At 40.2% G+C, this 16,487-nt stretch overlaps 1 protein-coding gene across 9 annotated transcripts in view; it reads right to left on the reverse strand.

The window, feature by feature from the left end:
• Window positions 1-4,888: 4,888 nt before the first annotated feature.
• The window catches only part of LOC111855445 (GTPase-activating Rap/Ran-GAP domain-like protein 3), a 62,942-nt gene continuing 51,343 nt past the window's right edge, over window positions 4,889-16,487 (reverse strand). For 6 of the 9 annotated variants that reach the window (XM_023834458.2, XM_023834460.2, XM_023834455.2 and 3 more), the window contains 4 exons: window positions 14,283-14,342; window positions 12,500-12,718; window positions 12,192-12,309; window positions 4,889-9,752 (listed from right to left, as the gene is read on the reverse strand). In XM_023834458.2, coding sequence (XP_023690226.1) covers window positions 9,587-9,752; window positions 12,192-12,309; window positions 12,500-12,718; window positions 14,283-14,342 — 563 coding nt within the window. In that variant the 3' untranslated portion in view covers window positions 4,889-9,586. Of the gene's footprint in view, window positions 9,753-12,191; window positions 12,310-12,499; window positions 12,719-12,753; window positions 16,105-16,487 lie in introns of those variants that run through there. The other 3 variants (XM_023834464.2, XM_023834457.2, XM_023834462.2) reach the window with 2 other exon arrangements.

Genomic DNA, 16,487 nt, shown 5'->3' on the forward strand with positions numbered 1-16,487 from the left:
GCTCTTTTCTTTTGCCTCAACTTTGTGTCTCCAGCGTCACTGTCAGCAAAGGAAAATGAGGAAGTCAATCTGAGACCGGGATGTGTGACTCAGATGTAATTCCAAAGCGGCACTGTAGATATTTTAAATAGAAATTTTATTTGACTCACATAAATACAGAAACCGTAGACTTATACCGAGTTTTAATATGCTTTTACCTCAGGTGAATTCCCGAAGATCACAACTCTTATCAAAGTCATTAGGCTGGTGCTTTGCCCCAGGATACTCTCGGAGTTCACTGTAATCAAACTAACCCACTAACTCACGCCGTAAACCCGAAGATTTACGAGGATTCTTTGGGACTCAGTGCATTTTAACTTGTGATATGTATGGGATTTTGTTCAGAACATTGCACTGTACGCATCTTACTTAGTATTTACAAGGAACAATATTTAATTTGGCTTCCGGGATAGGCTCCGGACCCCCCGCGACCCAGTAGGATAAGCGGGTTGGACAATGGATGGATGGATGAAAATTTAATTTGTGTGTGTGTGTGACGGACTGGCATCCTGTCAAGGCTGTACCCCAGCCTCGTGCAGCCTCTGTCCCCAGCCCCCCCGCGTCGATGACCAGCATCCGACATTGGACATTTAGGCCTAAAATATTTGTATGGTCACATCTAAGTGCTACATAATAATAAAACTTTCAGTTGAAAGATTCTCTTAATTTGTATTATTGATAACAAGTAAGGCACCTTTGGGTATGTCATCTGACAGAATCCGAAAATAGTTTCATTATTAGGGTACACTACGATATTGTTGATATCAACTTTCATTGAATCACTACGACTCACCACTCCTGGCCTGTTTTGTTACAAAATGCTAAAACGAAAAAATAACTATATATCCAAAACGAATGGCGTGTATTTATATGGAAACAAAGTAGCCTATTATAAATAAAAGACGAAGATCACCGATATTGAAGTCCTATAACCAATAAAAGCTTTCAAATAAACAGATATGGCCCTGGGTTTTTGCCCGTAATGTTACACTGATCGAAAAAATAAATAGCATAGGCTACTAGGAAATTACAAAGCATGCACTTGCTCAAATAGGCTACGTCACGCCATATGTCAAACAGGGCCTACAAATTTCCTGTGTTCATTTAAGCAGTTATATGTTATAAGTGACTCCTGGAACCAACCGAACTTTATCAGTGGCTCTGTCGGTTCTATTTTAAACTTGTGCATGTAGATTAAAAACACTAAAAACAGAAGTGTGACGACGTCATTTGTTATCGAGAAGTAGGCCTACTCCCTCTTAAACACATTCTTTCATATCATAAAAATTCAACGGACATTTCCATTAACTGACTGCACTGTGATTTTATTTTGGGACGTTGCTGGTGTCACACCCTGCTCGTCCGATCCTCCTGTGTGCCACGGCCCCCTCCTTACCTCGTGTTAATTCCCGATTGTAATCACCTGTTGCCTGTTATGTTCAGCCTGTCCTGTGTATTTAGTCCGCGTCTGAGTCAGTATTCCCCAGATCTGTCATTGATATTAGTTACCGTGTTGTTCGTGTCCCTGCTAATAAACCCCGTTTACCCTTATCTACGGTTCTCTCGCCTGCTTCCCCGTTCGCCCGCACGCTGGATACAACAGCTGTGTAATTCAAATTTGAAGCCATAACCATTTCCTTCAAATGTAGGCTCTTCGAGCATTGGGGACGTAAAACAGTAGATCTTCCCGTCATCATCACCATTAGTGTAAACGTTCCATAGCATTTCTCTGGTCATAAGCATAAACGGAAGTTCTCACGTTTTTAACAATACCGTAAGTCATTTTTTCCACTTTATGACAGCAATATTCTTGGCACATTTTTTGTCTTTCAAATATGTCTTTTCGTTACATGGATTTATACTAAATGTTTGTTTTTTTGACCTCATAGTTTGAAACAGTTTTGTCAGTTATATCAGTTATATTTTGTAGGGCATTTAATATTTTTATTATATTGACAGATTCTTCTCAGTTTGTATATACGCGTTCGATTACTCCAGATGGATATGAATCATTTAGAAAATATATTACAACTGCATTAAAATATGTAAATTATAATACGATACATATGGAACATCTAAAAGTATTTAAAGAAATGTAAATGTATCACAGTACGGCTGGCCTACATATTTCTGACGTAAATTTCAATATATATTTTTTTCATTATGGATTATATAATTTGAATGCTCCATGTATTTTGGATAATTTGCAATTACATATCCTCTAAATTGTACAGTTGATTTATTTCCCTTTTGTGTGGCGATACCTCTCCTCTGGGTTGTGTGTTTTGCAATAGTTCCAAACATTTAGGACCACGTACGTTACTGTTCATTTGCATAAGTATTTTAGCCTTTATCAATAACTTTTTTTTTTTTTTGCAGTATCCCAAAACATTAGCCTGAGCTTTGCTGACTGTCATTAAAGGCCATCTTTTTCTCTGTAGCCTATATAAACGGTGTCTTGCTTTTAATCCAACTTCATGTGATTATATAATGCATGGATGTCGAGGTGACTCGGGGTCGCATACGAGTTTTCAATGGGTATGTTCCTACACCCAATTCGGAACTGAATGACACCTGAGATATGAGGTGACCTGACAAGCTGTCCAACTCACCGCAATAATGCAATGGTGAACTGAGTATGGAGTATGGATTCAATTTACTCGAGGACTATACTTGGGCGTCTATTATGTTAATTTAGCCGAACACATTTCTTAAGGCAGCCTTGGCACTATTCCAGCCTGTTTGCGGTTCTTTTGGAATTAAGTGTATCATGTTGGTTCGATATCAAGACAACACTCGCCTAAGGAAGAATATTATGGTTATTTCATAAACCGTTCAAACGCAACAATGAACCTTAGGTCCGGTTAACCGGTTTATTTTTTAAACTATTTTACTATTTTCAAATGAATTTCCCACTTTAACAGGAAAACCCAGCAGTTTGGTGATCCATTATAAAATTAGAAACACCTTCGTAAGAGACAGCAAAATGTTCGGAGGAGCTGAAACACTCAATAATAACGGCAAAATATTACTTTGGTTGTCGGTACTATGTGTTCTGGTTGTTTTTGGCTTTAACTTTGGCTATTGTCAAGCATAGAGATCTCAAAGGAAGCCTCTTTTAGTACAAAAAGAGAGAAAATCCCCGTTTAGAGTTATTTCCGGAACAGAGAGAAGAAAAATCAAAGCTGCAACACATTGAATCCAGATGTGCCCTCGCACCGGCCCTCTCGAGAACAGCTCTCCAGCAATTTAATTAAATTTCCTAAGACAGCCAGGAGGTATTTTGTGATCAAATTTCTCGGCGGCGCTTCTTCGCTTCACTTGTATTCGCCCTTTCCCTTTTGTGACGGATATTGATCTATAGTCTTCCTGCTCTCGCCACACTCCTTACAGTGATTATCCTATAATTATCAATGCTATACTGTGGAAGCCCGAAGGACAGACGGTCCCTAACAGTTGGAGCACCTAATTCATAATAATAATTATAACACAATGCATATTGCTTAATCATTAATGTGCATGCAGTAGTTCAGATAAACCCGTCTGGATAATGCACAGGTAACTGATACTGAGAGTGTACTATGCTTTTTGGTGAATACATCGCGTAGCCTAAATATCAATGTGATTTATCTATAATTAATCAAAAGGGGTTATTATTTTGTCTAGAGTGGTACATTGCACTACTTAAATTTGATTACAGTTCAATCAGAGATCATTAGGCAAGAATGCCGTGATAGAGCGCCAAAAGCAACAACCGGACCCATTGATGGCTTCCGATGCCAACAACACCGATGTGTCACCGTTACTTCAGATCTTTTCAATTTATTGTGACGTTTTATGGGTTGGCTACACTGTATGCTGTACAAAGTATTTCGTTAACGTTTTAATCAGCTCACTCTAATATATTTTACAACTTAAAATTGTTTACTTGAACTACAGATTGCGGTATAAAATGATGACTGTATTAAGAATAACAGGCAATCATTTCAGAGTAACATGGTTAAAATTTATGAATGAATAAGGAATCTAGAGATGGTGGCTCCTGCATTTCAGTGGTTACATGCTTTGGGGATATTATCTTCAAAATGAGACTGCAAGGTCCCACGTAACAACACTGATCCATCTGCCTTTGGGCAAAACTGAATAACTCCAGACCAATTTGTAAAGGCAATACCATATGGCTAATGGGGGAAAAGTACTGTGTCTTAAGTGTAGATAACACACTAAAGAAAAAGAGTAGTGTTACTTCATGAGCACAAGGTAAAACAGATGACAGGAGGTCCTCTAGCTGGGCGAGTGATGTCAGATGTCTGCTTGGAGAGAAAGGTATACTTTAGGATCATTTCTGGTGTTTACCGCTGACTGTGCATTCCAGAAAGAAAAGCCAGTGTCCCTTGTGAGAGGTGCAGTTTATATAAAAAAGGTGTCAACCACAATGAGCACTCAATTTCTGTGTTTGTCGCTGGATCTCTCAGTTTGTTTGCTTATGCCAGATCCACTGATACATTTTATTGTCTCCCAATTCTGTCTGTTTGTGTTCACTTAGCGTCACTGCAGTGTACTTAGACCTTAGGCCAGATATATGGGGCTCAATAAAGGTATCAACCGGCACAGCAAGTGAAGTTTTAAAAGCTTTAATGTGTATGGGGGGCAGTGTCTGAAAAAAGAAGGGGAATGGACAGAGAGAAGAGATAGAAAAGCAGAGAGAATGTGTATTTGTCTTATTAGTCATGACAGTTCCAACAGCTGATGAAGACACAATTCAAATGCAATGATTAATTGTGGAAACCCACACTTTACCTATGCATGTCTGTTACAAACTTATCTCTGGAGATTTGGAGAACCAGACTTCTCAAGGTTCAGTGTTCTTTTATTATAATGTGTATGTAATACAGTAAAATTCTTATTTGCATAATTCCTGCAGACCACAATGACATTGTGGGTACTTGTGGGTTAGTTGTCTAAATCCCACAGCTGACACAGTAATCACATGACTATTGGACCCTTGCACAAGGCCCATAAAACCCAACGGCTCCAGAGACATGGCATGCCGGCTAATGCTGCTATCTGACCACAAGCTTTCCTCATTGGACAAAAGCATCTGCTAAACAAATGTAAATAGAACAACACGTACAGCAGGTGACAACAAATAATACAAGCAACAAGAACAGAAAACACCACAGACAAACATATAAAATATGAGACAGTTGACTGTAGTAGGATTGGTTATGCAATTACCTTCTGTAAAACTATATAAAACTTTCAATACTTTTCTATAGCTAAACCCCTAGGTCATACTGAATTGTTATAAAAAGTTATAAAAGTTGAAGCCAGTTAAAGAAGTGCAGAAATCAAAAAAGCCTAAATGTATTAATATTTATTGCAATATATACAGTTGCCGTTAAAATGTAGCCAATACAGCACTCAGAAATGCACATTTACCAATTTGAAATCTAATTTCAAGCCTGTAATTATAATGCAGTTATTCCTGCCTGACTCCAAAACGATTTGGCGCCATCTGTTGGGAAAACAAGAGCAACACATGTATTTTAATTTGTGTAAATTTTCTCACTTGATCAATGCTTCCTTCATGTAATTTAGTTTTTCTGTCAGCTAGGCTTATTGTGCTTCAGAATTTGTGAATTTGTGTCTCTCTGGAATAAATGTTTTATTGTTTAACTTTTTTTTTGTTAATTTTGTGGTCATATTGTTTCCACTCATCTTTGATTCATTTTCAAATCATTTTACATGGTTAGTGTGACTGGGGGCACCCTGGATTGGATGGTGCTTATTTTTTCTGGAAGCAATTGAGCTTAAGTCACTTAAGTCCTGTCCTGTCCTCTCCTGGGACTTGAAACAACAACTTTCAGTTAAGAAATTGTATTCTTAAAGGCCATGCTACATTTTTTTGGCATTTATGTAAAAGCATATCAGGCAGAAGACAGCTCAATATTAGCTGTAACTTAGCTGACAACTTTCAGTGAATTACTTCCCGTGCAAGAGTCTGGGTTCATTTATAATGCAGGTGCTTACTGAATTAACATCTGTCTGTGCAAATGTTTAACATGGCAATTAAAATATATATCATCTGTAAATAGTTATTAAAATGAAAACAGAGAAATTTAATAAATATTTAATATCAGCAAACCGCGATATCAGTGACATCATGATAAAATAATACCAATACTACTACTACTAATAATAACAATAATTCAGCTTTGTCTGAGGCCACATCTTGAACAAGGACATTTACAATTTGTTGTGAAAACTATGGCAATCTGTTACGTTTTAAGACACTTGGTGTTTTTTAATATAACAAAGTAAAACATTACATACAAATTTAGATACAAAACCACAGTAAAAAGTTTCAGAAGAAAACCACATGAATTAATTTTAATTGTTACGTTCAGTGATTCCACATAACTCCATTTTTTCAGACTTACAAAGGTTTTCAGGAGAGATAAGGGAATTGCAAAGAAAAGAAGAAAATGAAGAAAATGTGACAAATTTGTAAATTTCCACAAGAGGGCGTTATTATACAGTGCTTTTCTTTTTCCAGGTGAGGTGTTCCTGAATTTATCCGTAACAACCTGCAGTAGAGTAAACGCATCTCACATGCTCTTTGTCAAGAGCACTTATTACATTAATAAGCCAATCATGTACTGCTTATGGTATTGCATCAAACCCCAACCTATTTATCATTTTTAATACTCTGTGTGGCTAATGCCTCATTCAGGTTTCAGGTTTCACCTGACTGAATGCAACTGTATCACACGGCCATTCGGAGTGAGAGATTTACATATTTAGGGTCCCATTACTGATCTTTAAAAAAAATAAAAATCATGCATTAGTGATTAGTGATAGTTTATGAGCTACAGTTAAAATTCTGTTTGGGAACCAGAGACTAATCAGGACCAGCCTGGTCTTACAGATTATTCTGCTCTTTGAAAAATTACTCCTAATATTTTTATGTGAAAGTGGATGTTAAAAGAAACGAGTGGAGACCAAATTATATCTTACTATCAAGAAATTCAGTAGCATATAAGTGCCATGCATACAAGTATTTTCAGTGTGAATCAACACAATAATGGAAACGCAAAAGAAACTCACTTTCAGTTTTGGTTTATCTAATCTACATCATTTAGCTTCTTTTATCCTACACATGGTTTACAAATAAATAATCTTAAGGAGTTTAAAACACAGGCAACATGTATCCAGTATTTTTTAAAGATATGATTAAAATCAAATTTTATGTCTTTATTCTACAGTGCAATTTACGTTAAATTTAGTGTATCTATCGGTCAGTATCAGAAATACCTGATCCTCTATTCCAGAAGTCATTTACTGACAGGGCTAAAGGGGGGATTAGTGTCATGTACAGGTCTGCAAACAGCCTATACAAATGACAACTGAACTGAGTATATTTAAAAATGGAGGCCAAAGACCAGGGGCATTTCTACCTATTGAAAAGATCAGGGGCTAAGTCAAGCTTCTTTTCTTTTATTTGAAGGATGACTGGCATCTGGCTTAAAATACTCGGGGCTCGGCTTAAAATACTCGGGGCAATAGCCCATGGCACAGACACAGGTGGAGCTGCTTCTGCTTTTAGGCTATTGTGACATACATATTTTATTAGGCTTGCATTTTTTTCCATTAAATCTGATTCTATTTCAGTCAACGAAACCAAGTTAAAGCACATGTTGCAGATTAACCAACAGAAACCTAATGAACAAATTTGAAAGATGGAGTAGAAAGACTGGGGATTGTTTCACTCCATGGTTTCATATTCACTGAGGATTCATATAGATCAGTGTTTCCCAATCCGGTCCTCGGGGACCTGCAGCTGGTCCATGTTTTTGCTCCCTCTCCTTAGCCATAGCAAGCCAGACCTCGGAGATTGTGGCTGACTCCTGCCCTGACCTGGATGTGACCAACATTTCATTTGTATTTAGTCTTATTAAGACAGCTGTAAGGCGTAACAACCCATTTCACTATGCAACACTTCTAGATAAAACCTTGCTGTCTTCACACCCCCTGTATGCCCCTGGCACCAGCGCTGTGCCTGTGGTACCCACTCCCCAAAAACACATCTTTTCTGTATTTTCTTACACCATCTGCACATGAGCAACACATCGCAAAATCAATTAATGCAAGCCTTGGTAGCCCAGGTCCTATAAAGAGCCATAGAGCATGTAGGCTGTCTTCATCTGAGAGGCGGATTTGATGCATTACACCCTGAATAAAGCTTATCACAAGAAATGGCCTAAAAGGCAAACTAGGAGGTAAAGTGTGGACATTTATCATAGCTACCTTTACGAATGCTAAAGCCTCGTCATTCCAGGTCAGTGTTTCTCAATCCGGTCCTTGGGGACCCCAGACGGTCCACGTTTTTGTTTCCTCCTCACTTCCAGCTAGACAGTTAACAATTTTTGCTCCCTCCCAGATACTGGCAGCAAAAAAGGACTGTTTAGGGGTCCCCAAGGACTGGGTTGAGGACTGGGTTTCCAGAGCAGTGTGGACCAAAGAGCAAAACGGGTAAACTTTCCTGGAGAAGTAAGGCTTTGTCGCAGTCATTTCATGCAGTGCACCATCTCAAACTCAAGAGAAACCAACTCAAGTGGGAAATGCACAGCTCATAGAAGAACTTAAGTAAGGTAAAACACAGGCAAGCTCTATACCAAATAAACACAAGTGTTACAAAGCACAGAACCCCCCTGTTGTCCTCTAGTGGTCATTTGAGGAAGAAAAAACTGTCATGACATTAGCATAGGCCTGACTGAAAACAGTTTTCTCTAGACTCAATTCATTTACCAGTTTAAATTGACCTTTATATTATTTTAGATAGATAAGCTGGCCTGGGAACGCCTCGGGATTCCCCCAGAGGAGCTGGAGGAAGTGGCCGGGGAGAGGGAAGTCTGGGTTTCCCTGCTGAGATTGCTGCTCCCGCGACCCGACCTCGGATAAGCGGAAGTAAATGGAAGATAAATATTTATTGTCATTGTCACTTGACAATGAAACTAAAATTAGCTTCAAGATTGAGTAAAAAGTCCCTATTGGCTTTTAATATGTTTTTTTAGTTATTATTTTAAATATAATAAAAATAACATATTATCATTCATCTGCTTAACCAGTACAGGGTTGTAGTATAATGATGTTTATGTACAATAAAGTTTAAATTATATTCTTGTGCATGGCATGAATATGCTTCTGAAATCAAAATGAACAGTGTCTGGACCAGCATGCCACCTTAAATCACGGCGACCTGTGCATGTGATTCTCTTGGGAAAAAGATGTTGCCAGGCGTAAAAACACAAGGTCAGAGGTCAAAGAAAGAGCGGTCTATACTACTGCAGTCGCAGGGTTCAGCAGGCTAAGTACTCACTCACCACTGTAAAGCACTATATTCCCTGACCAAAAACAAGAACAGCAACAGCACAGTCAAGGTCGAACCACCCGGTGACATTGCTAATACTTTGTTAAAGGATAAACTGAACAAGGAGGTACAGTGGATTCATATAAAAACAGAGAAACATTCTGTGGATTGTCTTCATTTTAAGTCCAGGACATCTTCCTCAGGGGAGGGAGAGATAGTGAAAGGGATGCTGAGTGGCGGGGGGCCATCCTGTGTCTCCCCAGTTGGCTCTAGGTTCAGCTCTGGGCTTGATGTGCTGTGCAGCTGGACATCCAGGCCCACAGCTGATGGCGATTCTGCCCTGCAGAGGCATGAATGGTTCAGGGTCACAGAGTACGTCCCAGTGCCCTGCTCTCAGTCTGTCTGCTATGAGAGATGCAGCAGCTTATTTATGGTCTTTAATCAATGAGGTTTAATTTATTACAAGCTACATGACTTGTGATGGGTATGCAATTTGGATAATTATTTGACTGTCAAGTTGTTGAGCAGTAAGAATAATAAGTAGTATCTTACAGAGCATGTGAGCAGAGTGGAGCGGTGAGAATTTCTGCTCCTCGCTCATGAGGCTGTTGGCTCCGCCCGCTCCTCCGCTCTAATTCATACTAAGTCGCTCCGCTCAACACCGCTCCTCGCTCCACTAAAATTTCCCCCCGCTCCAGTGAAATCGCTCCACGCTCACTCCAATTTAAAAGAAGGACAAATAATCTGTATGCCTAACAAATGTCACCTTAAACCGAAGCCTTATATCATATACACTCACCTAAAGGATTATTAGGAACACCATACTAATACAGTGTTTGACCCCCTTTCACCTTCAGAACTGCCTTAATTCTACGTGGCATTGATTCAACAAGGTGCTGAAAGCATACTTTAGAAATGTTGGCCCATATTGATAGGAGTTGATGGAGATTTGTGGGATGCACATCCAGGGCACGAAGCTCCCGTTCCACCACATCCCAAAGATGCTCTATTGGGTTGAGATCTGGTGACTGTGGGGGCCATTGTAGTACAGTGAACTCATTGTCATGTTCAAGAAACCAATTTGAAATGATTCGAGCTTTGTGACATGGTGCATTATCCTGCTGGAAGTAGCCATCAGAGGATGGGTACATGGTGGTCATAAAGGGATGGACATGGTCAGAAACAATGCTCAGGTAGGCCGTGGCATTTAAACGATGCCCAATTGGCACTAAGGGGTCTAAAGTGTGCCAAGAAAACATCCCCCACACCATTACACCACCACCACCAGCCTGCACAGTGGTAACAAGGCATGATGGATCCATGTTCTCATTCTGTTTACGACAAATTCTGACTCTACCATTTGAATGTCTCAACAGAAATCGAGACTCATCAGACCAGGCAACATTTTTCCAGTCTTCAACTGTGCAAATTGTAGCCTCTTTTTCCTATTTGTAGTGGAGATGAGTGGTACCCGGTGGGGTCTTCTGCTGTTGTAGCCCATCCGCCTCAAGGTTGTGCGTGTTGTGGCTTCACAAATGCTTTGCTGCATACCTCGGTTGTAACGAGTGGTTATTTCAGTCAAAGTTGCTCTTCTATCAGCTTGAATCAGTCGGCCCATTCTCCTCTGACCTCTAGCATCAACAAGGCATTTTCGCCCACAGGACTGCCGCATACTGGATGTTTTTCCCTTTGCACACCATTCTTTGTAAACCCTAGAAATGGTTGTGTGTGAAAATCCCAGTAACTGAGCAGATTGTGAAATACTCAGACCGGTCCGTCTGGCACCAACAACCATGCCACGCTCAAAATTGCTTAAATCACCTTTCTTTCCCATTCTGACATTCAGTTTGGAGTTCAGGAGATTGTCTTGACCAGGACCACACCCCTAAATGCATTGAAGCAACTGCCATGTGATTGGTTGATTAGATAATTGCATTAATGAGAAATTGAACAGGTGTTCCTAATAATCCTTTAGGTGAGTGTATATAGGCTTAAAAATAAAGGAATCAGTGGGCTTAATAGCCTAAAGAATGTACAGGCTAAGCATCCACGTTTTAAATTACTCAATTTTTTTCTGTTGATGCTGCTGCTGTGAAATTTAAAAAATCCTATTAGACCTACTTTGAATGACAAAACGAATTTATTTGATTACCAATATTTACTTTATAGGCTTTTATACTTTCATTTACTTTATAGACTTGATATGCTACAACCATATAAAACTTGCACGCGTTTTGCTCTGGCTTCCGCTTGTTCGCGTAGCACACTCTCATGTTTCTGAGAAAAGTGATTCCAAAGTGAATCTTTACTCACTGAAACAGTTTCACCACATTATTGTTCTTGCTCTACATTATTGTCACCTATACGTTTGATAAGAATAGTACACTTGTATGATTTATCAGTTTCCATTGTGAAATACTTTGCAAATTCCACCTCGGCCAATTTGTGTAACAGTCTTGAGAATTGTACAGTTGAATTCTGGGTAGATTTGGGCACGCCTCAGAATCGTAGTGTGAGCGCTATCGGAGCGAAATTGGAGCGAGACAGAGCGACCGCTCCAGCCTTAATTTAAAAAACCGCTCCATGCTCTGACTAAATTCCACCCGCTCCAGTCCTCGCTCACGCTCCGCTCCGCTCCACTCTGCTCACATGCTCTGGTATATTAATAACGATAACTTGATCAATCACAAAACAATCTCATTGACCCAAAGATGGAAGATAACGAAGGACAGAACATAATTCTCCTTCTCCATATTCAGACCCCAGAGGGCAGTCTTACCTCTTTAAGCTGCTGGATGGTTTCACGCCTGTGGCTGAATCCTCCTCCACTGGCTTCTTGGTCACATGCTTGGGTTTCACAGGGGCCTCTGGCTTAACACTTGGTTCGTCTGTAAGGCCTGGACATGAACAAAAGGTGATCTGAACTAGAAGGTCTGATTCAGTACGTAACTGGTATAGATGCAAGATCTGTGACTAGTATATGTTCAAATACCAGCCGCAAGACTCAACCCTAAAAGGCTGTAGGGTTCATGATTACAAAACCAGGAAAAAGTATAAAATGACAATTCAGCATTATAAGTGACTGACCCAGGAGCTCCTTGCGCGTCCGGCTGGCTATCTCTTTGATCTCCATGCGAGAGCAGGAGAGGGAGTGCTGGACGGGAAGGTGTGTTGAGACCGCCACCATGCTTGAGGTTGACGTGGTCACCACCTTGTGCTGAAGAGGTGACTTCAGTGGTCTCTCGATGCCGCGTCCCACAAGATTGCTGAGGGGGATCTTGAAGATGTGTTTAGATGGTGTCTCACCTATAAGAGGAAGAAGGTTGCAATGGAAAGCCATATTTGTCCGTAGCGATATTCACAGATAACTTATACACAAAATTGTATTTCGTCCTAAAAACTCTGATTATCTAATTATGTACTGTATGTAACTGGTGTAATTTCATTTCCACTTGGAAAGTACACCTGAAATGTAAATTAAAATATATATGTGTGTTTTAAGTGAGACACACACACACACACACACATATATGTATATATAAAATATACATATGGACGGTAAACAGTTTTGATGAGTAGATGTTACACAATTGGAGTCAGGTGCATCTCTCTGAAACTGGATTTTGGCACAAAATGCAAAACTATTAAAATGTTACCAAACATGATGGAAACGTAGACTATATGGACAAAAGTATTGCCCACACCTCTTAGTCATTGAATTCAGGTGTTTCATTCAGACCCATTGCCACAGATGTATAAAATCAAGCACCTGGCCATGCAGTCAGGTTTACTAACATTTGTGAAAGAATGGGTCATTCTGAAGAGCTCAGTGGATTCAAGCATGGTACTGTTACAGAATGCAGCCTATGCAATAAATCAGTTTGTGAAATTCATTCCCTGCCAGATATTCCATGGTCAGCTGTAAGTGTTATTATTGCAAGGTGGATGCATTTAGAAAAACCAGAAATTCAGCCACAAAGTGGCTAACCAGAAATTCAGCCACAAAGTGGCTAACATATAGTAACAGAGGGGCTCTTCGAGTGCTGAGATGCATAGTGCGTAAAAGTCACCACTGCAAGTTCCAAACTTCCACTTGTATTAACCCCAACACAAAAACAAAACACAAAAATGGCCAGGTGCCCCAATACTTTTGTCCATATAGTGTAGAATACACTGCATACATGTGCTTTATTTGATATGCCAGTAGCATTGAGGATTTATTGACATAATTAAGTTTGCAATGACCTTAAAGACAGTAGGATTTAAAGCTGCATGGCAAAAGAATGTTTTCCTTACAATTAAAGCTTGTAAGTTTCATTGTGGAAGAACAGAGAAAAGAGTTTGGATGTCAGTGTTTCAGCATCTGTCCTGAACATGGAAGACAGGTTCACTGTCTGGGCAATTCTCCCATGCCACTCTGCCGAACAAACCCTTACAGGGTCATGCAGCTGAGGAGATGGTGCTTTCATGTTAGAGGGATGATGGACTTCGCGTTACATGCCGCTTGCAATTAAAGAAATGCAATGCATTCCAAACCGCGGGTATGGGCTGTGGCTTTGAAAAGTACCATTTTACCGTGTCTCTTTTGTTTAATGTTAAGAATTGCATAAAAATTTGGAACATAAGCATGAAAAACTGCAAATTACTGAGCATTCTGTTCTTTCATCTGTTTTGGTATTGATTTGCACTCATCTTCAGTAGTGCATCTAGCGCCGTCATTAAATTTACATTGTCCCATTGCTAGGGAGGGACATCACTACAAGTGATTGTTTTCTGATGTAAGGAGTGAAAAACGGGGCCGCAGTCTGGAAAGCATTTCCAATAACAGACATGTTAGTAGCTTAACATGGCACGGAGACCATGTAAGTACCTTCTGCTTCTTTTGGCATGTACAGGGAGATCCTGCTTCCAAAGGGGATCCTAATAGAATCTGACATTTAAAGGAAAATAGGAGAAACCTTCTACAAAAGTGATTCAACAAGATACATGGAAGCAATGCAATCATTCTTGGTTTGATGTAGCATTTTAAGATATATCTGCTCTTATATCCTTCTGCCAGCTGGATCAGAGGGGGCCTGGAGCCAATCCCAGGGAACATAGGGCACAAGGTGCGGGTTCACCCTGGATGGGACACCAGTCATCACAGGGCACATACATGCATACACATCTTTGGATGTCAGGAGGGAACCTGGGTGACTCAGGGAGAACCAGCGTACACCACACACAGAAATGAAAGAGGCAGGTTTCAAACCCACAAAGAACGGAGGCAGTTTTCAAATCCACACACCACCCCAGAACAGAGGCAGGTTTCAAACCCACACACCGCCCACACAGAACGGAGGCAGGTTTTAAATCCACACACCACCCCAGAACAGAGGCAGATTTCAAACCTACACAACACCCACACAGAACAGAGGCAGGTTTCAAACCCACACAGAACGGAGGCAGGTTTCAAATCCACACACCACCCCAGAACAGAGGCAGATTTCAAACCTACACAACACCCACACAGAACAGAGGCAGGTTTCAAACCCACACAGAACGGAGGCAGTTTTCAAATCCACACACCACCCCAGAACAGAGGCAGATTTCAAACCTACAGACCACCCACACAGAACAGAGGCAGGTTTCAAATCCACAACATAAGAGGTGTAAGGAAAAAGTGACACCCAGTAAGCCATCATACCGCCCACTATGAGAGTTAGCTGGCTGCGAAGGGCAGCCACCTGTTGCAGCGCCCAAGGAGCTGGGGGTTAAGGGCCTCGCTCAAGGACCTGCCGACATGTCATGGCCGCGCCCGAACCGGTGACCTTCTGATCACAGGGACATCACCCTCATAAACAGCTAAGCTGTCATCTGCCTTATGTCAATTTCCCCCCTGTTTGCACTCTACCTCGCACCTTAAAATTGCAGTGTTACCCACGTGTATATTTATAGTATTTATAATTTTTCACATTTGTAATTTTTTGTACAGTGTAATTTATTGTTTGTATAGTGTCGCTTATTGTCTGTGTACGAGGGGGTATCAAGCTGCCGGAAACAAATTCCTTGTGTGCCCCAGCACACTTGGCGAATAAAAGCTGATTCTGATTCTGAAAGCAGAAGTGGGTCCCTTAGAGACACTCAGCGTCACATTTTCCAAAAAACAAGGCAAGTTGTATCTAATAAATTTTAGTCTAACAAAAACATTTCTTTGTTAAATATGCATGTGGGCTTGTTGTAAATGATAAGTTAATAGAGACAGTAGGCCATGTTCTGACTGGCAAAGTACTGCAGATAAACACTACAAATAACTGCAGTGCCAGATGTACAGTACGTGTAAATCGCAGATTGTGATTTAAGCAGGATCCCATTATGTGTCATTTAAAACATAATCACAACCACAACAAAGGATCATAAACACACAAAAAAAATTCAATAACTACAGGGGTGTTTAGAATTCAAAGGATTTAAAAATGTAAATTTAAAGTTCTGCAAAATCTATGTAGGGGGCTCAAATTCCCCCTCTGCTCTGTTTGCTGACGACCAGCTAAGTGACCATAAATCAGAGAAGAACTGCATCATTTACTGTGAAATAGACAGACAGTACAAGATGCTTCTCTCTGGACAGTGACCAGATTCTCAGTCTAAGAACATATAAGAGATGACAAAGAAATAGATTAATACATTACATTCAGTCTCCTTGGCTTTTCCTAAAAAGGAGGTAGCACGTATAATACTAGTTAAAGTCCCAGGAACTGTGAAATGCATTAACATGGGTAGACAAACATATTCCGGAATAGCACACCTCATGAAGCTTGTTCAGTGTTTCACCTCATTTGAGAGGGCGCTCGCCTATAACAGGGATACTGCTATATGTGACTCACTCAGCATGGCTAAACCCACAACCTCAACAGTTACTCATCTGTAATTATCCTTGCTGGTGTTAATCACAGTTCGTTAAAATCCAGTGGGAAACCCACCCACATTTGAGCTGTTTACTTAGCTTCTGGTTGTGTGACTGGTATCTTGGTCAATGTTATGCTTCAGGAAAGCATTGTAATCGCAAGTTTAACAGCCTTGAAATTTCTTGAAA

This window comes from Paramormyrops kingsleyae, chromosome 2, assembly GCF_048594095.1.
Source record: "Paramormyrops kingsleyae isolate MSU_618 chromosome 2, PKINGS_0.4, whole genome shotgun sequence".
Lineage (NCBI taxonomy): Eukaryota > Metazoa > Chordata > Actinopteri > Osteoglossiformes > Mormyridae > Paramormyrops > Paramormyrops kingsleyae.